The 22111-nt window shown below is 45.9% G+C and overlaps 1 protein-coding gene across 3 annotated transcripts; it reads right to left on the bottom strand.

Annotated features, from left to right (window-relative positions):
- Positions 1–153: 153 nt before the first annotated feature.
- LOC103301085 (cytochrome c oxidase assembly protein COX20, mitochondrial) lies at positions 154–7045 on the bottom strand. Of its 3 annotated transcripts, XR_008555353.1 has the most exons (5): positions 6617–7045; positions 1650–1764; positions 1472–1531; positions 794–920; positions 361–420 (listed from the first exon to the last, which is right to left on the bottom strand). XR_008555353.1 is itself a non-coding variant. In XM_008158002.3 (4 exons), exons 1-4 carry the CDS (start codon positions 6656–6658, stop codon positions 279–281), a joined length of 363 nt encoding a protein of 120 aa, XP_008156224.2. In that variant the 5' UTR covers positions 6659–6732; the 3' UTR covers positions 154–278. The 3 variants fall into 3 exon arrangements, 2 of the variants coding, with proteins under 2 accessions (XP_008156224.2, XP_054568937.1); XM_008158002.3 differs by lacking the exon at positions 794–920 and having other exon boundaries at positions 154–420; positions 1472–1535; positions 6617–6732; XM_054712962.1 differs by lacking the exon at positions 794–920 and having other exon boundaries at positions 334–420.
- Positions 7046–22111: the final 15066 nt, after the last annotated feature.

Raw genomic sequence — 22111 nt, 5'->3', positions numbered from 1 at the left:
AATGGACATCATTTACACTCACTGCAAAGGAACTTTTTAAAGCTTGCTGAACACTGTTTATTTTGTATGCCAAGTCCACTATTAAGCTATACTGGTAGTAGATAACAGGGCCAGAATAAGTTAATAAAACGTTCCTACAAGTGAAAAAGAGACTACAGCTTACACATGCTTTATTTACTTGATTAAAAACATTATGGTACATGCAGTGTTTTACATAGTTGATCTCATCTTGGTTCACACTGACATCAGTTGTATTTGGGTTCTATGCTCGAGACTGTTCAGGTGCTGCTGCTGCTGCTGCTGGTTTGTTTTCTTTCAGGATCAAGGTGGGTACTTTCATATAAAATCCTATTTTTAATTCCTTCTCTGGTGATTCTTTCCTGGATTCTTAGCTTTGCATAATTATACCTACAATGGAGCCTTGGAAGAGAAGAATACGAAGTTGTTAATATAAAGTTCCTATAGAAACATTTGACATTTTATAGTAATAAAATTCAGGAATGCTTACAGATGAGTACCCTGAGATTGAAAATATAACCACTCTAATCTGGAGACCTCTTTTCGGTGGTTTGGTGTCAACAATACCTATGAACACTATGTTTTATGTAAAACTAGTAGCCCTGTGCACGAATCCGTGCACCAGTAGGTCGCTGCCACCCTCCTGTAGCTCTCCGCCCGCTGCACCACCCTCCTGCAGATCTGTGATCCAGTCATTACTTGGTCAGTCATTACACCTCTCGGTGTGACAGATAGTTAGCATATTCCTCTCATATAGGATGAGGATTTCTGTCACCTTAGCTTAATTTTACTTGTAGAACCTCATCAAATGGAACCAGTACTTTGGGTCTGGCTTTTTTTGCTGATGAAAACAGAGTTGATAGTCATCCATGCTATATCAGTTCTTCATAACATCAGATATGCTGGGAGCAGGGATGAAATGGGAATTAGGGTATAAGGTACAGGGTGGAGGCCTTCATAACTGAAGTATAAGCCATAACTTGGCATTAATAGCATATTATGCAGTCATCTACTTATTCAAGAAATGGTATAAAATAGGAGTGCATGCACATACTGAAAGGATTAAGACATTCTAGCAATATCATTTCTTAAGAAATTTCCATTAAAAAGTCCTTTCCTTAAAAATAAAAATGCTGCCAAAATCGGTTTGGCTCAGTGGATAGAGCGTCGGCCTGCGGACTGTAGGGTCCCAGGTTCGATCCCGGTCAAGGGCATGTACCTTGGTTGCGGGCACATCCCCAGTAGGGGGTGTGCAGGAGGCAGCTGATCGATGTTTCTAACTATCCCTCTCTCTTCCTCTCTGTAAAAAATCAATAAAATATTTTTTAAAAAATGCTTTCTAAATAACTGAGGGTGGAAATCTCCCAATGGGAAATTGCTCTGGAAAGAGCATGTGCGTTGGAATTGGATAAACCTATAATCATGGGTCCTCTTGAATGCTTAGTGCACATACCAATATCCTAAAGTCACGACAATAAATCCTCCTACTCCAACATCGCATGATCTTCTAATTCTACCTGTCAAAAAGCACAGCCATTATAATTACTATATGTGACATATTACTTCATCTAGAAAATAATTGTTTGCCACACATAGATGTGTGGTTTATATAGAGAAAAATAGATACTCACTAGTTAACAAAAAATGTCCAAGGCCAGCCACAACAGATCCTAATGAACCATATAATACTGAGTCCCGTGCACAGGGAATGTTCTCGACATCTAAAATTCCTAGGAGCTTAAAGGGCTAAGATAAAATAAAAAAGAACCTAGATTGAACAAGAAAATATTGTAGATCACAGTGGTTTGGCAAAGAATATGACCAGGAATTGATCCATTTACTTTTAATATCCTGCTTTTGGTCTTCAGTCTGAACAAGCTGAATCTTAGTGGGAAACCTTGCTAATTTAATTAACCAGAAAACCCCTAGTAGAATAACATACCTAAATCCATTTAATTTTGATGTTAGGTAATAATTTTGCTAATTAAATAGTTTGGAAATAAGCACATTTTATGAGCTCTTTACACAACTGTATAAAATTTGGGAAGCATAAGTGGGACTAGTACAATTCTAATGATGAGGTAAACATCAATTGTTTATAAGAATAAATATTTAGCCCAGCCGGGTGTAGCTCGGTTGTTGAGCATTGACCCAGGAACCCAGAGGTCACCGGTTTGATTACCAGGCAGGGTATATGTCCAGGTTGCGGGCTTGATCCCCAGTGTGGGGTGTGCAGGAGGCAGCCAATCAATGATTCTCATCATTGATGTCTCTTCCTCTCTGAAATCAATAAAAATATATTTTTTAAGAATATTTAAAGATAAACATTAGGCATTATAACTCCTGATCTGTTTCCTTGCCTGATAGGAAATTGCACTTGATTGTATTTATCTTGTGGCCCTCAATGGAGGGCAGGACAGATGTTCAAGAAAAAAGTCTAATCTGTGTTTCATTGTGGCATTTCTATTCAATAAAAAAGTGGAAAACTTATGCAGGTTTTCAGTAATGTAGCTTTTAAAAGAAAGCTGCTTGTCCATTAAGTGACTTGTGGGAGGCCAGAGGGGTGGAGGGCTCTCTAGGACGAGGTGTAATGTAAGGGAAAGACAGGCCACAAGAAGTGGGGGAGGAAGTCAGGTGAAAGGTTGAAACAAGAACATATTCTTGGTTGTATTTTTCTCCTGTTTGCTGCTTTGGCTTAAGCTTCTGCCAGAAGACAAAATGTGTGACCTGGTTCATAATAAAGCAAAAATTACATACCCTCTTGGATCATTCTATTCCATTTTTCCTTTGGTCTCTCCCTGCTAACCCTTCCCCCTAACACAGATTACTTCATGCACACAGCAGGTGTTCATTAATACTGCACTTTGATTTTGAAAGCTCTTTAATACAAATTAATATACCTATTTGAATTGTGCTTCTAGGTTTTTCATTTCACTTAGCAAAAAATAAATAAAAAATTCAGTTTCTCTATCAGCTCAAAAGCCCAGTGGAACATGTGGTTGGAGGTGAGGGTGTGAGCTGCTCTGCAGGTAGGGAAAGTTGGGCTCTGCATGCCACCTCCAACCCAGCCTATCTCCCCAGGGGAAGGAGGCTAGAGAGCGTGGTCAGTGTCAGCCCTAAGAGGTGTGGCTTTCCTGTTTGGGTGGAGAAGTAGAGCCATTGGGTTGTCCACACAACATGACAAGCAGGACACCTCCACCGAAGATCACATAAGTTTCTGTAAGGCCTCCGAGAGGCTTTTCAAGTCTGGATTCCCTTTCATAATGGAGCCATGGGGTGACACCCCCTCACCCCCCAGGATAGACCAGGATCTGCAGACACATTTTTGGGGGCTCTTGTGAAAAATGCTATCCACCCCAACCCTTTACCAGTATATAAAATATACTTGCCAAATATAAAATTGTGTTATTTAAGCCAGCCAGGTAACTATCCTGATTTTTTAGAAGATATTTTCAAAGGTCAGATCTGGGATAGGCCATAAGAATGTTTAGAAGACTTTGGGTCTCTTTAAAGACAAACATCCTCTAGAAATTACATACCCTATTTAAAATGGTCCCTTCTAGAACCAGCATGTGGCTAGAGGCCCAGGATTCTGCTGCTAAACATTCTACAACGTAACCTGTTGTGATGCCAGTAGGCCAAGGTTGGGAAACCAATGCTGGCCTAAAAGTTTCAGTACAGAGCTGGGGGGGGGGGGGGGGTATCAATGTCCTGCCCTTGACAGCCCTGTGTTTAGTTCTCATGACCTCTGAGATCTCTGAAACAGCTCAGGGTCTTTACAGAGAGGGCTGTAGGGTGCTGACAGAATGGAAGTCGGCCTGGACCCCTGCCCCCCAGACCTCGTCATTTCCATTGCACCCTTTAACCCTTTGTCTGTTATGGATGGAAAAAAACAAGGCTCACATGAGTCATTTTCCAGAGGCCACACATTAGGGAGTAATAGGACTAAAATACATGATTGTGTATCTGCAACTTTTATGAAAACTGGGTAAGTGAACAAAATCTAAGATGAGAATCATTGATCGGCTGCTTCCGGGTTTGATTCCGATTGAGGGCATAGGCCCAGGCTGTGGGCTCAATCCCAGTGGGGGGGGGGGGGTGGGAGGCAGCCAATTGGTGATTCTCATCATTGATGTTTCTATCTCTCCCTCTCTGAAATCAATAAAATATACTTGGAAAAAAAATTAAAAACATGACCAAATCTGACTAGTCAGGGGCACTGACCTTATCCATTAGATTGTCAAATTTTTAAAATGACAACAGTGAATAACAGACATCTGGTGTGAATGAATCAATTATACCTTAATTTTTTTGGTCAGCAAAAAATGCATTTTGGAGTGCCACAATTTTAGTAATGTGTGCCATAGATGAAAAAAGATCGAAAATCGCTGGTTCAGAGTATTGATTACTGTTAATTTCCAAAAGCAAGTAAGAACTAGTCTTTAGCATATGAATTGTAAGATTCTCAGAAATAGAAATTAACATTTCTCTATTCCCTAATTATTCTTCAGTTTCACTTGTCAGTAATGAATTTAGCCCTTAAACTAAAGAATTTTCAGATAATATTTTGTAGGCATATTTTGAGATTTATAAAAGCAACATTACCAGCTGACCTTGATAGAACCAAGGGAAGTTCAAGATTTCTAAGCCAGAACGCCAATTTAATAATTTATAGGAAATAGGTCAGATCAAATTAACCCAGCTCATTTCCCATTGCCAAATGTATCTGCCTCAGTGTCCATATTGTTCTCTTGTTACAAAGGATGAACTGGCTAACCAACTGAGCCACAGCAGCCAGAGCCCAAATTTCGTATTTTAAAATTTCTCAAGCAAAGAATGTGAGCAGAAGAAAAGTTTTTAAGGGCTAGTTCTATCAGGTATGCTAGCTTGATACCTTTCTCTCTTTATTTTTAATCCTCACCCAAGGATATTTTCCCACTGATCTTTTAGAGAGAGGGGGAGACAGAAACAGCTCAGATCCGATCAGGGCCTGGGCTGGGGAGGAGCCTGCAACCAAGGTACATGCCCTTGACCAGAATTGAACTCGGGACACTTTGGTCTGCAGGCCAGGGCCCTTCCTCATTTTTATCTTGGCCGACTCTTGAAGATCACTCTCTGATTGTAGTAGAAATAATTGAAAATAAAATTTTTTTAAGTGCTGGTTTTTCTGATATTACCCTGGGCAGCTACGTAATTCAGACATAGCTTATATTTTATACTTTTTGATGAGCTTTGGTAGGTACTAGTGTTTCATAAACAATTTACTGGACTTTACAGTATTTTGTTTTACTAATGCTGGGCCAATTAAATAGGTCGTTAATTTTTTCTTTCATTGAATTCTTTTATCACTTCTCAGTGAATTAAACCACCCTGACCATTACCTGACAGCGGTTCTCTTCTATCAAAGTGAACAATCCGATACAGAAGGGATTAAAGCTCCATTCAAGAGCTCAGTGTTCTCACAAAAATAGAGAATTGCGTATATTAAATATGGGAGTCACAAACGGGTACATTGTTACACTAAACATATTCCAAATAATATACATTAAAAACAAAAGGCACCAAGAGTTGTATAAATTGACAATTTGTTATTAAATATGGAAAGACTTTATCCAACTTTTGTTCATATTAACCTTTTGATGATTGGCTGTCTTGGCCAAATAAATATGGGTGGAAAAGTCCCCAGAGAAACAAGAACTTCGCAAAATTTCCAAGCTGGTCAGAGACCATCCTAACTACAGATTAGGAGCAATTATGATGCACCGCGGGTCTTCAATCTGTGTTCATGATTGAGCCATGATACGCAGTGGATATTAAGCCCAAGAGAAAGAGGAGACAAATGATTAACTTCCGGCACAAATGAATGGTGTGGACAGAAGCTCCGCAGCCCTTCGGGGAGCTGGGAGACCAGAGCCTCGTTTAGCTTTAGGACATCTGGAGGAAGGAAGCGGCCAGGCTGGACAGTTAGCGGCGAGGTGGGGGCTTTGCACGATCAGGCCCAGGTGGAAGCAGAGTGTTGCCGAGCCTGGACTGTAAGTTTACAGGGAGCGCACCCTGGCAGCCACGGTGGATGCGGGCAGAGCAGGATAGCGAGCACCAGCTCGGGAGCTGCGGGTTACATGCAATCACCCTGCAGTGCTCCGAGAAAAATCAAGGTTAGCGGGAAAATCCCAATCTCCTCCTCCTCTGCATAGAAACCCGCGGGAATCGAACCAGCTTCCCACTCCTCGGGATTTACGGACGCCTCCATGTTGAGTGTGCAGCATCCAAGGCAAGACCCCGTCCTCGGGGACCTTTTAAACCCACCTGGACTAGTAAATTACAGCGCAAGGCCGGTCGGCAAACTCCCCGCCAAGGCCGGTCGGCCTGTCACAGTGCCCCGCAGTGCTCGCTAGTACCGGCCCCCTCCTCCTGCGGGGTGCACCCTTGTCCCGGCAATGCAGACAAAAATGTCAGGGAGTGGGGCCCAGTAATAGATCCCACCCGGACGGCAGGGAAGCCAACGACACGTGCTCCGGCCTCAGGTGTCCCAGCTCCAGAGGCCGCGTCCTTAAGAGGCGCCCGCCCGCGCCCCGCTCGCCCCCGCCCCCCAGGTTACCTTCTCCTGCCCCGGCTCCTTGGGCTCCGGCGTGGCGGCCATGGGGACCAGTCGGCGCCTGCACCGCCGCCCCGCCCAGGGCCTTCACGAGCGGAAGCCCCGCCCCGCCGAGGGCCGCGCCAGCGGAAGCCCCGCCCCTCCCTGCTGAGGGCCTTCGCGAGCGGACGCCCCGCCCCCCCGCGCCGGCCGCCATCTTAGGGAACGTTTCTGCTGCTCTGCAGTGGCTGCGCTGGCCCGGGCCATCTCTCCTTTGTTCATCGAACGGGCCACCCCTTCTCCCAGAGGGGCTCCCCCCGCCCTGCCGGCCGGCACCGCGGGAGGGGAGGGCTCGGGAAGCGACGCCGCACCCGGGCTGCGGCGGGGCGCGGGGGGCACCTCGAGACCGCGCCTCTCCCCGCCCAGCCCCCGCCTTCCGCCCCAACCGCCATTTCTAACCGTCGCCGGCGCTCGTGCTCCGCGTGCTCGGCCCCCGGGCGCGCGCCGCGGGGGGGGGGGGAGCGCTCGTCGCCGCCGCTTTGTCCCGCGCGCGGCCCCCGCCCGGAAGTGGGCTCGCACAGGCCGTGGCCCGCGGCCCCGACGTGTCCTTTGTCCTTCCGGCCCCCCCCCCCCCCCTCAAACCCCTCAGCCCCCTGGCAGCGGGTGCAGCCCGGGCCCCGAGCGCCGGCTGCGGCGGCCTCGCCCCCGCCTACCCCCCCTCTTTCCCCTCAACACTCTGGGGACAAAATGGAGGGAGTGGCTCGTCACTGAGCGCGCCCTCTCGGGGCGCTGAAGGACTTGGGGTTTAGGTAGAAAAAGGCCTGCAGCCTGCATGTCGAATGTTAGCCGGTGGTCCCCGTCACCCCCCGCCCCCATGGCTGCGCATTAACGTGAAACCAAAAGTCCCGCGTGTCGGCGCGGTCCGTGGGGGGGGGGGGGCGCGTGCTGCGCGGTGTAAGATGGGTCCCCCAGTTCCCGGCGCTGGGCGCAGTGCAGCGGCCTTTTCGGGGTTTTCTGTCCACCCCGAGGCAGTGTCCTCCCGATGACCTGTGGCCTCCTTGCACGGCACGCGTGGCCTCCCTGTGTCCCAGGGCCCGGGAAGGAGTCGGGTTCGGAGCTGACATTGTGCAAAGTCATGCTGCCGGGGGGGGGGGGGGGGGCGGGGGAGTCAGGCTGCTGCCGCCGGGGATCAGGCCGCCGCCGGGGGTCATCCTACTGCCGGGGGTCAGGCTGCTGCGGGGGGGGGGGGGGGGGGATGTCAGGCCGCTGGCACGCGGTCCGGGTGAGATCAGCCGAGACTGGCTCCCAGCTACCGGCCACGGGACCTTTTCTTATTGCATGATCGTTTCGAACCTCTCTGCCTTCCCAGTGGAATATGCATCTTATGAATTATAGGTGACAGTTATTTTTTTTTTTTAAATGCCTAGCCTCTGTGGAAATCGGACTGCTGCAGTCACCTTACATACTGCTCTAATAGACACAAAGCCCCCCCACCCACGGTGCCCTGCCGGTTTGGGGCTCTGGAACTCGTGGTCTGGGAGGTAATGTTTAAGGCAGTAATATTCCACAGAGGAGTGAGGGATTCTTTGGAAGTATTTCCTAATGATGTTGTAAACGGAGGAGAACTGGAAAACTACCAGGTTAAAAAGCCATAATGCCATCCTACGTTGTTGTTTATTGTGACTTTGAAAATGGCTGGGGTAAACGTAGTTGAGGTCCATTGCATTTATTTTTAAAGTGTTCTCATGTTATCTTTTGTGTTAACTTTAATTTCACAAAAATTGCAAAATGATTGTGTGTTTGGTTTTCCCAATTTTCACAGTTTATAGAGGGAAAAGTAAAAATCTCTTTCACTTTCGCCCTTTTCTCCCCTCTTTAAGGTAAACACAACTAGTAGCTTGATGTCTCTTTCTAAACTGTTTTCTTCTTTTTCTTCATCAAAACACTGGAATATTGGGTAAATGTGAAAGTCTCTGTGTCATACCTGACCCCATACATATATATGCACACAGTTATGTGATATACACAATCAAAATGGCTACACTATGTAATTCGCAATCAAGAATTTACTTTTTACCATTTAACACTATGGTATATCTTGGAAATTTTTTCATGTAAGTAACCAATAAATTTACTCATTCATTTTAAAGGCTGCTCAGCAACCCTTTGTTTCTTTCTGACTGACATAGAAAGTTTCATTGTTTTCAATAAGCCCCCCCTCCCCACCAATAAAAAACACACAACACTTCAGTGAGCATCTTCATGTATATACTAGAAGCCCGGTGCACGAAATTCGTGCACGGCGGGGGGTTGTCCCTCAGCCCAGCCTGTACCCTCCAATCTGGGACTCCTGGAGGGATGTCCGACTGCCGGTTTAGGCCCGATCCTGGTGGGATCGGGCCTAAACGGGCAGTCGGACATCCCTCTCACAATCCAGGACTGCTGGCTCCCAACTGCTTGCCTGCCTGCCTTCCTGATTGCCCCTAACCTCTTCTGCCTGCCAGCCTGATCACCCCCTAACCACTCCGCTGCCAGCCTGGTTGGTGCTTAACTGCTCCCCTGCCAGCCTGTTTGCCCCCAACTTCCCTCCTCTGCCAGCCTGGTCACCCCTAACTGCCCTCTCCTGCAGGGTTGATCACCTCCAACTGCCCTCCCTTGCAGGCCTGGTCCCCTCACAACTGCCCTCCCTTGCAGGCCTGGGTCACCCCCAACTGCTCTCTCCTGCTGGCCATCTTGTGGTGGCCATCTTGTATCCACATGGGGGCAGGATCTTTGACCACATAGGGGCAGGCATCTTGTGTGTTGGAGTGATGGTCAATCTGCATATTACTCTTTTATTAGATAGGAGCATAGAGGCCTGGTGCACGGGTGGGGGCCGGCTGGTTTGCCCTGAAGGGTGTCCCGGATCAGTGTGGGGTTCCCTTGGGGCGTGGGGTGGCCTGAGCGAGGGGCCTGTGGTGGTTTGCAGGCCGGCCACGCCCCCTGGCAACCCAAGTGGAGGCCCTGGTATCTGGAATTTATTTTCCTTCTACAATTGAAACTTTGTAGCCTGGAGCGGAGCCAAGCCTGCTGCTCCCTCCAGGGTGGCAGCCATTTCTGTGGCAGTTAATTCACCTTCTATAGTTGAAACTTTGTTGCCTTAAGCAGGTGGGCCCGGCCAGGGTGTGTGGAAAGCTTTGCTTCCCCTGTTGCCAGCGGCAACCCTGGCCTGCTCTCTCAAGCTCCATTCTGCCGCCATTTGTTTGAATTTGTTTACCTTCTATAATTGAAACTTTGTAGCTTGAGTGGAGGCTTAGGCCTGCAACTGCTATGGAAAGCTTGGCTTCCTCTGTTACCTAGGAAACCTTGCTCTCTGTGGCTGTAGCCATCTTGGATGGGGTTAATTTGCATACTCGCCCTGATTGGCTGGTGGGTGTGGCTTGGCTGGTGGGCGTGGCTTATGTGGTGGAGTGATGTTAATTTGCATATTACCATTTTATTAGAGAGGATCTTTGTGCACATGTTCAAGTATTTCCCTAAGATAGATTTCTGGAAGTGACCTGATTCAAATGAGTATGAACATTAAAAATTTTAATCTATACTGCTAAATTGTCCTGCAAAAAATACTACCAATTTAACCTTCTCCATTAATAATGGATGCGAGTGCCTTGTTTTCTCACAACCTTTTTTAAACACTTCATATTGTCATACTTATCTGATGGGTGAAAAATAGTGCCTTTAGACTTTCCTGGTTACTTATAGGGTTGACTATTATTTCAAATGTCTATTGGTCATTCTTTGCTAAGCATTAACTTTGTATAGCTTTGTATAGTCAAAAATTTGGTTGGGTGTGTGATTTTTTAAAATAATATTTTTATTTTAGAGAGGGAGTGAGAGAGAGAAACATCAATGATGAGAGCGAATCATTGATTGGCTGCCTCTTGCATGCCCCCCACTGGGGATCCAGCCCGCATCGAACCGGGACCTTCTGGTTCATAGGTTGATGCTCAGCCATTGAGCCATGCTGGCTGCGCTATGTGATTTTTTTCTTAGTTTATAGCAGCTCTTGACAGTTACGACTTTTAACACTAGGTGTACCGGTTAATAATGCGAATTTTGTAATCAAAGAAAACACGATAATTTCAAGAGAAACTTTAGTAATGTCCATCGCTAGCTACACATTTCCCCATCTTTCAGGTAATTTGTGGATACTGTCCCAATAGAACTTTTCTTGTTTTGAGGCACACCATTCAGAGACCCCATTTTCCACTTCTTCATACGTTTTGAAGTGCTGCTCAAAAAGTGCGTGTGCCATTGATCGGAACAAGTGGTCATCTGAAGGAGCAAGGTCTGGTGAATACAGCGGGTGGGTTAATACTTCCCAGGCAAGATCTTTTAATGTGTCTTTAACTGGTTTTGAAGTGTGTGATGGTGCGTCATCATGAAGCAAAATTACTTTGCCATGTCTTCTGGAACATTCTGGTAGTTTCACGATCAAAGTGTGGTTCAAATTGATTATTTGTTGTCAGTAGCGATCAGCATTAACGGTTTCACCTGGTTTTAGAAGCTCATAATACACCACACCTTCCTGATCTCACCAAACGCAGAGCATTGTCTTCTTTCTGAAGCGATTTGGCCTTGCAGTCAATGTTGATGGTTAACCTGGATCAACCCATGATTTTGTGCATTTGGGATTCTCAAAATAAATCCACTTTTCATCGCCAGTCACAATTCGATGCAAAAAAGACTTTCTTTTGTGCCATTGAAGCAACATTTTACTGATGACTTTTCGGTTTTCCATTTGTCTTTCGTTCAGTTGATGTGGCACCCATTTTCCTTCCTTTAAAATCTTTCCCATTGCTTGTAAATGATCGTAAATTGTTTGCTGAGCAATGTTTAATCTTCCTGCAAGATGTTTTTGAGTTTGACACGCATCTTCATCCAATAATGCTTGTAATTGTTGGTCTTCAAACTTTTTGGTAGACCTGGACTTTGTCTTTCACATCGAAATCATCACTTTTAAAGCGTTTAAACCAGCGTTCACAAGTATCTTGAGATGGAGCATGTTCACCATAAGCTTCCTGAAGTATTCAGCAGCACTTTTCTTCAAAATAAAGTACTGAATTATAACTTCCTGCAAAATGCATTTTTTTTGGCATGAAATTTGACATTTTTAAGTGTAAAAATACCTATGATGTTAACACCTTCAGCAAATTTGACATAGGAAGTTTTGAAGCTTGTTGCAATACAACAAAATAGCATACATATCAAATCGCATATATATCAACATATGTGTAATTCCATCTATGGAAAAAAATCTGCATTATTAACTGGTACACCTAGTATATTTGTAAATGTCTTCTAGTTCACTTATTTAATTTTGTTTATGGAGTTGTTGACTTTAAACAAATAGCCAGATATTTCTCCAGCAAAATATGTTTTTCCCCAGAAACAACAAGGAATTGCAACTCCGACGTGCAGTGTGATGGTGAAGCAACTACACAGTAGTCCAGAGACACAAGGGAGAGGAAGGCTCTTTTATGGATTTGGGAAAGGCTGCTGTAAACAAAGAGCCCATTGGAGGAAACTGGAAGTTCAAAGTACAGTGAACTCTTCATTGGCTGAGTTATGTCAGTCTCATTTGCTGAGCTACTACTAGACAAGGAGGAATCTTTTGTTTTTTCTTCTGATGGGCAGAGGGCCTGAACAGACACTTTTTTTTATTATTATTATTGATTTTTTACAGAGAGGAAGGGAGAGAGGATAGAGAGTTAGAAACATCGATGAGAGAGAAACATTGATCAGCTGCCCCCTGCACACCCCCCACCGGGGATGTGCCCGCAACCAAGGTACATGCCCTTGACCAGAATCGAACCCGGGACCTTTCAGTCTGCAGGCCGATGCTCTATCCACTGAACCAAACCGGTTTTGGCAACAGACACTTTTTTAAAGAAGACATACAAAGGAGCAATAGCTTTATGAAGAAATGCTCAACTTGATTAGCTACCGGGGAAATACAAACAAAATACCACCTCATACCTGTTAGAATGGCTATCAACAAGACAATAAATAACAGGTGTTGGAGAGGTTGTGGAGAAAAAGGACTCCCCATACACTGCTGGTGGGAATGTAAATTGGTACAGCCAATTTATAGTAGTATCCTTCCTATATAATAAAAGGCTAATATGCAAATTGACCGAACGGTGGAACGGCTGGTTGCGGTTGCTATGACACACACTGACCACTGGGGGCAGATGCTCAATGTGGGAGCTGTGTGCTCCCACAGAGGGAGTGGTCAGTGTGCTCCCACAGTGGGAGTGCCGCTCAGCCAGAAGCCCTGAGCTGGGCTCACGGCTGGCGAGCGCAGCAGCCGTGGCAGGAGCCTCTCCCGCCTCTGTGGAAGTGCTAAGGATGTCCGACTGATGGCTTAGGCAAGCTCCCCAGGGGGAGGGCCTAAGCAGTCAGTTAGACATCCCCTGAGGGCTCCCGGACTGTGAGAGGGCGCAGGCCGGGCTGAGGGACACCCCCCCCCCACCCTGAGTGCATGAATTTCGTGCACTGGGCCTCTAGTTTATAAAGATGTATGCACCCTTATGTTTATTATAGCATTATTAATAGTAATGGAGATATGGAAACAAGTGTCCTTCAGAGGATGATTGGATAAAGAAGATGTGGTACATGTATACAATGGAATACTAGTCAGTCATAAGATGAAATACTACCATTTAGCACAGCAAGGATGGATCTTGAGAGCATAATGCTAAGCAAAATAAGTCAGATGGGAAAGGACAAGGACCATATGATTTCACTTGTGGGTTAAAAAAACAACTCCTAGACACAACAGTATGGTGGTTACCAGAGGGGAAGTGGTGAGGAGGAAGTTGAAGAGGGTAAAAAGAGTAAAAAATACGGTGACAGAAGGAGATGAGACTTTGGGTGATGGGCACACAATGCAATAGATGATGGATCATAGAGTTGCACACTGAAACATGTATAATCTTATTAACCAATGTCACCCAAAAAATTTATTTTTTGTTAATCCTTACCCAAGGATATTTTTTCCCATTGATTTTTAGAGAGAGAGGGAGTGGGGAGGGAAAGAGAGAGAAACATTGATGTGAAAGAGACATTGATTGGTTGCCTCCTGCAGGCTCCCCAACAGGAACTTGGGGATCTAACTCCTGACTGGGAATCAAACCTGCAACCCTCCGGGGCACAGGCCGATGCTCTAACCACTGAACATCAGCCAAGGCAATAAACTTAATTAAAAAGGAAGCAAAATGCATCCTATGACAGAACCTCATTCCAATGGCTTCTGGGGGTTGCATGCCATGGGCCACCGCTTTCAAGCAGGTCCTCAAATACTTGTGCTGAGATGCTGCAGAATTTTACCAGTTTGGGAATCTTTTCTCCCTTATATAAAAAAAAAAGCATAACTCTTTTAAAACTATTCAGTTGACCTTATACCATAGTCCAGTGATGGGCAACCTTTTGAGCTTGGTGTGTCAAACTTCGCCAAAAAACTGAGCATAACTCGGGTAGTGTGTCACTTTGAGGAAAAAACTAACTCCAAGACTAGTTGCAAATGTTTCATCCTCAGGAGCAGCAAATGTTTCATCCTCAGCATGCGGCCGCGTGTCATCAGAAATGGCTACGCGTGTCAGTGCTGACATGCGTGTCATAGGTTCGCCATCACTGCCATAGACTCTTCTACAGTAACTAATATAAGGAAATCCTAGCTCATTAATAATGTATTTGCTTAGTGCTTTGTATTAGACCTTATTGTGAAACATGACTAGAATCTCATTGTTTAAAAAAGAAGCTTATACTTGATTTAGAGCATGGTGCTTATCTTCTCCTACACAATATTAAAGATTACTATAAACATTGTGGCCTGGCTGGTGTGGCTCAGTGGTTGACCTATGAACCTGGAGGTTACAGTTGGATTCCCCGTCAGGGCACATGCCTGGGTTGCAGGCTTGATCCCCAGTGAGGGGCGAGCAGGAGGCAGCCAATCGATGATCCTCTCTCATCAATGTTTCTATCTCTCCCTCTCCCTTCCTTTCTGAATTCAATAAAAATATATTTTTTTTAAAAAGACTAAACATTGTGTAATGAACTGAGCATATTTGAAAAGCCAATAAAATAGAAGGGAATTCTTGTTTTGAGCCACAGAAGGGCCATATATTCTTCGCAAATATCCATATTCTACTGGGGGCTAATCCCAACAATAGTATAATTATAAATCTGACATAATTATAAATCAGAGCAAAGATAAACCTATGAGAAGATTATGGATTGGAAAAACACGTTGGATTTTGCTGATTGATTTCTTTTTAATTGATTTTTAGAAAGAAGGAAGAGGGAGAAAGAGAAACATCAATGTGAAAGTGAAACATCAATCAGGGACCAAGCCTGAATGAAACCTGGGCATGTGCCCTGACCGGGAATTGAACCGGCAACCTTTGGTGCACAGGACAGCAACCAACCAACGGAGCCACACCAGCCAGGCATCAATTTCCTTACTTTCTGACACAAAAGGTGTCCCTGGAACATCTTGTACATTTTGTGCTGTGGACCTGGACTCAACTATTTCTCCAAAGAGCTGTTGTTTTTTTTTCTTTGTGGGTATAATATTTGGAAATCAAGAAGCGACGGGGTGCCACTGCTCCTAGGCTCGCTCAGTGGGTAGAGGCGGAAAGAAAAATGTTACATCATGAATTTATATTTTATTCAAATTAGAACATTTACACCTGGGCACTAGTGATGCCCATTGCTATTAGGTGTCAGCACTTCTTGGCCTTAGTTACTGCCTACTGTACAATAGTACGTAGTAATGGGTTGGAGCAAGCATGTCAAACTCGCGGCCCACGGGTCACATGCCTCATTTATATGGCTCGCGTTAGCCTTTGAGTTTGACATGCTTGGCTTGGAGGATTTTTACTTAACTTTTCTGAAGTTTAAACTCCTGTCTCTTTTATGCTGAAAATCTTGGTTCCTAAGATATTAATACAGCACTAACCGGTTTGGCTCAGTGGATAGAGCGTTGGCCTGCGGGCTGGAAGGTCCCAGGTTCAATTCTGATCAAGGGCATGTACCTTGGTTGCGGGCACATCCCCAGTTGGGGGTGTGCAGGAGGCAGCAGATTGATATTTCTCTCTCATCGATGTTCCTAACTATCCCTCCCCCTTCCTCTCTGTAAAAAATCAATAAAATATATTTTTAAAAAGATATCAATATAATGATTCTATCTATCTATCTATCTATCTATCTATCTATCTATCTATCTATCTATCTATCTATCTATCTACTTTTTGTCCTTAGAGTCCACCCGCCAGGGGTGTGGGGTCAATGCTGTGTTTTAGTCTCTCTCTGTGGATGTGCCACCAACTGGATATGCAGTTAGAAGCATTTGCTTCAGTTGGTCACACATTTCGAAAATATAAACATTTCTCTGCCTTTTGTTAATTTTGTAATAAAAACATTTCCAGGAGATACGTTTGAATAAATACGCTGAGTAAACGCATCCACGAGAGAAAAGGTTCCTCCCTTTAAACCTGCTCTCCTCCTGCCGCTAAAATGTGGCCAGGGCGTGTGCAAACTCACCTTCATGTGCCCTAGGCACGCTGCCAGGGTCTTTGCAGACACCGTCTCAGGTGACCCTCTCTACCGCCAAATGCAGGAGACATTTTTATTATGATTTTGCCCATGAAGAAATTGACTCTCAGAAAGGTCAAGTAACCACCCAAGCCACACTATTAGGACATGAAAGGTTCAGAATTCAGGGATAAGTGTGTCTTTTCTAAAACCCTGGTTCTTTTCCAGCCTGCCACGTTACCTGTCAGTAAGAATTCTGTACTGTAATATACAAGTCTAGAAGTTTGTTCCACCCCAGTTCAGGAGAGATGTATTAGCTTGTTTGTTTTTTTACTGCTTGACACTACATCTGGCATGTTCCTAACAGCTGTCTTGGTACTAGACCAAACTGGAAATGAATGCCCCCACGTGCTCAACTAGCAGCATGAGAATGAAAGGATTACTGCCAATGTGACGACTTGGGTGAATCTCAGAAAGAGAAGGATGAGGGGGAAAAAACAGAAATGAAAATAAAAATGCTGTATGTTAGCATTTATTTCAGGTTCAAAAACAGACCGACTAGCCCTAGCCGGCTTGGCTCAGTGGATAGAGCGTCAGCCTGCGGACTGAAGGGTCCCAGGTTCGATTCTGGTCAAGGGCACATGCCTGGGTTGCGGGCTCAATCCCCAATGGGGGGCGTGCAGGAGGCAGCCGATCAATGATTCTCTCTCATCATTGATGTTTCTATCTCTCCTCCCTCTCCCTTCCTCTCTGAAATCAATAAAGAAATATATTTAAAAAAAACAGACCAACTAAACCTGTGGCCAAAAGTGGTGGGGTCTGTGGCTGGGTGCCAGCTGTTCGAGTTAATTGGATGCTGGTTACAGGGGAGTGTTTGCTTTGTCAAACATCCGTGTTAAGTGAGTATTGTTACCCTTAATGGGAAAGGCAACCAGGGCTTAGGGAGGTTAACTAATTTGCCTAAGGCCGAACCAGGATTCTAACTCCGTTCTCGCCAAGGCCAGAGCCCATTTGCTTAACCGCTGCATATGCATCGGAAGAGCAGTGCAGAGGACGCATTCTGGGTGCAGGGGGGGCCGGCTGGGGCCTGAGGCTGGCAGCGGAGGGTGGGGCGCCTAGACTAGGGGCAGGGCCTGGACTGAGCGTGCTTCTGAGGCACCTGGGAAAGCCCTAGAATGAGAGGCTGGATTTCGGCTCTGGAGCAAGGCATGGGATCCTGAGAAAACACCAGGGATCAGGGGAAAGCCCTGGTGTCCACCCAGAAGGACCTTCTGCAGCTGTCACTGTCCATCAGCCTCCCAGCTGTCTGCCACCAAGAGGCAGTCATCACCGCAGAAAGGATACCAGAGCCCAAGGCATCTCTAATGAACCAAAGTGAGATCTCAACCAGCAACCAGAACGACTCATTCTTACGATAAATGTACTAGAGGCCCGGTGCATGAAATTCGTGCACGGGGATGGGGGCGGGGGGAGCTGTCCCTCAGCCTGGTCTGTACCCTCTCCAATCTGGGACCACTTGGTGGGATCAGGCCTAAACAGGCAGTCAGACATCCCTCTCACAATCCGGGACTGCTGGCTCCTAACCGCTCGCCTGCCTGCCTGCCTGCCAGCCTGGTCACTCCCTAACTGCTCCCCTGCCGCCTGATTGATGCCTAACTGCTCCCCTGCTGGCCTGATCGTCCCCAACTGCCCTCCCCTGCCGGCCACCTTGTGGCGGCCATCTTGTGACAACGTGAGGGCAGCCATCTGGTGGCGATGTGAGGGCATTGCATGAGGGCACTAGGACCACTAGGCTTTTATTAGTACAGAAACATCAGCCTGGCTGGTGTAGCTCAGTGGCTGAGCGTCCATCTATGAACGATTCAATTCCCAGTCAGGGCACATGCCCAGGTTGTGAGCTTGATCTCGTGTGGAGGGTGCAGGAGGCAAACAATCAATGATTCTCTCTCCTCATTGACGTTTCTCTCCCTCTCCTTCTCTCTCCCTTCCTTCCTCTCTGAAATCAATAAAAATATATTTAAAAAGAAATGTATACATTATAAATTTATACTTACATGCCCATGGACACTGTATTACACTGTTGGGATGGCTGGAGAGGCATGGCAAAATGACATAACAGTTAGGGTCAAAGGTTAAGATTTATTGTTGTACTATCCATTGCATTCTTGCAGAAAAAGGCTAAAACTCAGAATACCTCTTTTTCTTAGCCTGTGAACAATACATAAGCTTTTCTTTTTAAAAATCCTCACCCGAGGATATGTTTATTGATTTGAGAGAGAGAGGAAGGGGGGACAGACAGAGAGAGAGAGAAACATCGACCTGAAAGGGAAACATCAGTTGGTTTCCTCCCATGTGCATGAACCTGCAACCTAGATATGTGCCCTGACCAGGAATTGAACCCACAACCTTTTGGTTTCTGGGACGGTGCTCCAACCAACTGAGCCACCAGCCAGGGCTCAGCCTGTGAACAATTCAGACGCTTTTTATTTCCCCAGCAACACAAAGCCTCCGAGGGCCGGATTGATTCACAGAGGGAGGCTGTACCACCTGCTCTCCCCCTTTGGAAAAAGACCAGCAGCTGTCCCAGGAGAGCTGCTCCTTCAAACCTAAGACGCGGGCCTGCCAAGCTCAGCCTGGGCTCCTGGAGGGAATTCTGTGAGCAGCTGCCTTCTCACGTGCACGTAAGGAAGAGGGCTCTTGGATTAGGCTCACAACTCGCCTCGCCGCTGTCCTAAGGCCCTGGCCCGTCAAGGACCACCTGTCCATCTTCATTGGCCCCACGCTGTGCTGTTAATGAGGGGAGGAGGTGTTTGTATCTCCACCACCAGTGGGCTATCGGTAAACTATTAGAAAACATTTTTTTTAATATATATCTTATTGATTTTTTACAGAGAGGAAGGGAGAGAAATAGAGAGTTAGAAACATCGATGAGAGAGAAATATCAATCAGCTGCCTCTTGCACACCCCCTACTGGGGATGTGCTCGCAACCAAGGTACATGCCCTTGACCGGAATCGAACCTGGGACCCTTGAGTCCACAGGCCGACGCTCTATCCACTGAGCCAAACCGGTTTTGGCAAAACATTTTTTATTGTTGATAATATTACAGGTATCTCCTATTCCTCCCTCCTCCCAGCCCTGCCCACCCTCCTCCCCAGGTCTTCACCACCCTGTTGCCGTGTCCGTGGGCTATGCATGTCCTATGTAATGAAAGGCTGGACATGGCGGGGGTCAGCAGCAGGTGGCAGAACGTGGAACATGGTGGGCGTCGGCCACGGCGGGATGGTGGAGCAGGTGAGCTGGGGCACCAGACCAAGGTGGGACACCGGTTCTTGTCATGGGGCGAGCCTCTGGTGGTTACTGAAAATTCTTTGCTCCCGCACACTGTAGCCCCGCCTGGCGCTCGCACCCGCTGCCAGTGCCAGAGCTGCTGCTCACACCTGGCCCCGCGCCGGCCCCAATCGCTCCTCAGGGCTTCACCTCCGCCTGCTCCTGAGGGGTGATTGGGGCAGCAGCTGCCAGCTCGCACCTGCTGACAGCACTAGCCCCAATCTCTCCGCGCTGTCAGTGGGTGCAAACCTGGTGGACCCCGCCAGTGCGTGGGAGCGGCGGTGGCGGAAGTGGGGCTGCCGGCAGACAGAGGACCGGGAGCCATGGCGGGAGGGGTCGGGTGGGGGCGCAGAGGATGGGCCGAGACCTGCTCATGTACCCACCGCAGCCTCGCAGCCCACAGTTCCTTTCAAGGTGCATGAATTCGTGCACTGGGCCCCTAGTATCTATATATATATATATATATATATATATATATGGCTAAGTTGACTTGTGCGTGTGTGCAATACCTATAAAGCTCTCGCTGGTGCCAATCGCACGTGTGTGTTTCCATCTGTCATTGTCAATCGTGAATTTGGTTGACACTTCTATTATAGAGAAAGGGCGAACAGCGATATAAAAATATTTCCTCTAATTAATTTCCTTTCTATGTGCACGTAATCCATGCGCTGGGACACTAGTAAGTATATATGTTCTTTGGTTTATCTCTTCTCATCCCCCTAACCCCACATCCAGGTATGTCAGTCTGTTCCATGCCTCGCTGCTTCGGGTCTTATTTTGTTGGTTAATTCATTAGATTCCACAAATAAGTGAGATCATGTGATATCTGTCTTTCTCAGTTTGGCTTATTTCACTAAGTATAATATTTTCCTGGTCCATCCATGCTAGACAACTTATTAGAAAACTTTTCACCACATGTTCTTAATATTTTGTTATGATGGTTTCTGGGGTTTTATCATAGTAACTTATTAAATAAAGTAGGACATTTTAAAGGAGGAGAAAGCTACAGTTTTGTCAGTATTTACAAATAAAAATTGCCAGAGCTGACACTCCCTTACGTAGATTGTGATCAAAGGACAATGAACACTTGCTTGTTTTATCCTAATACTCATGGTTACATAAACATTAAAATCCCCTTTTCATCAGTGTGCACAGGGCCTGTGGCAGCACAGAGCTCGCCCTCGTGGCCAATCCAAGTAATTACCATTACATCACCAACCGTGAAGGTTAAGTGTAAAAGCAGCTACAAAAACTCCCTGTGTATGTGTGTTGCTATGAAGAGATTCTACAAATTTCTGCCATCCAATTTATGTATATTATTCTAAAACTTTTTATTGAAAGACGAAATGCAGACACAGAAAATCTCACCAAAATGGGTGTATAACTTAATGAATTATAAGGCATATATAATATTTAATATTAAGTTATTAAATCAAAATTAATCTAATTTTATTTAGCCTCATATTAGCATTAACTTATTAATATGTAGTTATAAGGCATAGAACTCCCACCCACATCAAGACAGAATTTTTCTGCACCGAGAAGGCCTTTCCTGTGCTTCCTTTCAATCGCATCCTTCCCTCCGAGTGACCACGAAGATAGCCACTTGCTTGTGCGTCTTTATGGTTTTTTTCTCCCAAGCAAACACCCTGGGACTCTGTCGTTGTCCATTTAAAATTTTTGATGTTAAGTCTCTAAATCTTCAAGTTCCTCCTTGACCCCTTTCTCAGCCTCACCACTGACCTCTTGAGAAACCCGAGTCCTTGACTTGGGACGTTTCCTGCCGCTGGGCTGTTGCTGGGAACACGCTCCTGGTGCAGGTCAGCGCGGCTGGGTTTCCTTCCACGTGGCAGCTGGGGGGCAGCTGAGGCTTGGGGAGTCAGACTCCACCTCCTTGGCAAGGCCATAGGTGGTGACGTGACCTTGAACAGGAGGCGCGAACCTCTGGTGGACTCCCTTTCGTTATGTAAGCAACCGTGGATGCTTAATACCTACATCCATTCATTCACTGGGAGATGCAAACTGGTACTATTCTAATGCTACCACCTTTCCAATTATTAGTGGTAATGTTTTCATAGAGATGCCTCCCTTTAGCAGTTGGTTTCCTGGTGGTACAACTGATGTAGGAAAGGCAAGAAAAATGCTTGATTCTTTTACTTTATATACCAGTGTTTCAAGTTGCTTCCTTACATCCCCCAAATGTGATTATTTAAACTTAAAAAACATATAATTGTGAGCCTATGGACTTAAACAATTTCAACCCTTGGACTTAGGCAGAAATCGCCCCATCTGTGGCAATGGATGCCTCTTGCAGTTGGCTCCTGCATTCTTCTTACGGGACTAGTGGTCTTCCATCGCTTCACTGTGATCTGATATGACAAGATGATATGACAGAGGTCAGTGTGTACATGTCCTGCCCCAAACCAGGAATCATCAAGAAGCCTTGGTTTGTTTCAGTGGGAAATGTTATGTCAAAATAATAATTTGTAGTAAAGATGCTCATTGCTACTGTGTTGGCCATTGTTTCACTAATGGGCCTTTTCAGTTAATATAATGTAATATGATATGAGATGATATACACTCTAATAAAAGAGAAAGATGCAAATTGACCATA

The sequence above is a fragment of the Eptesicus fuscus genome, chromosome 24 (assembly GCF_027574615.1).
Source record: "Eptesicus fuscus isolate TK198812 chromosome 24, DD_ASM_mEF_20220401, whole genome shotgun sequence".
NCBI classification, from domain to species: domain Eukaryota; kingdom Metazoa; phylum Chordata; class Mammalia; order Chiroptera; family Vespertilionidae; genus Eptesicus; species Eptesicus fuscus.
This window is presented reverse-complemented; position numbering and strand designations above follow the sequence as displayed.

Excerpts from the sequence above, each read along its gene's own strand:
- LOC103301085 (XM_008158002.3), bottom strand. The coding sequence starts at position 6,658 with ATGGCCGCCACGCCGGAGCCCAAGGAGCCGGGGCAGGAGAAG. Across the intron at positions 1,536-1,649 it reads TGGACATTTTTTGTTAACTA|GTAGAATTAGAAGATCATGC; the intron begins GTGAGTATCTAT and ends GCTTTTTGACAG. Across the intron at positions 421-1,471 it reads GTCGTGACTTTAGGATATTG|GCTCCATTGTAGGTATAATT; the intron begins GTATGTGCACTA and ends TTCTCTTCCAAG.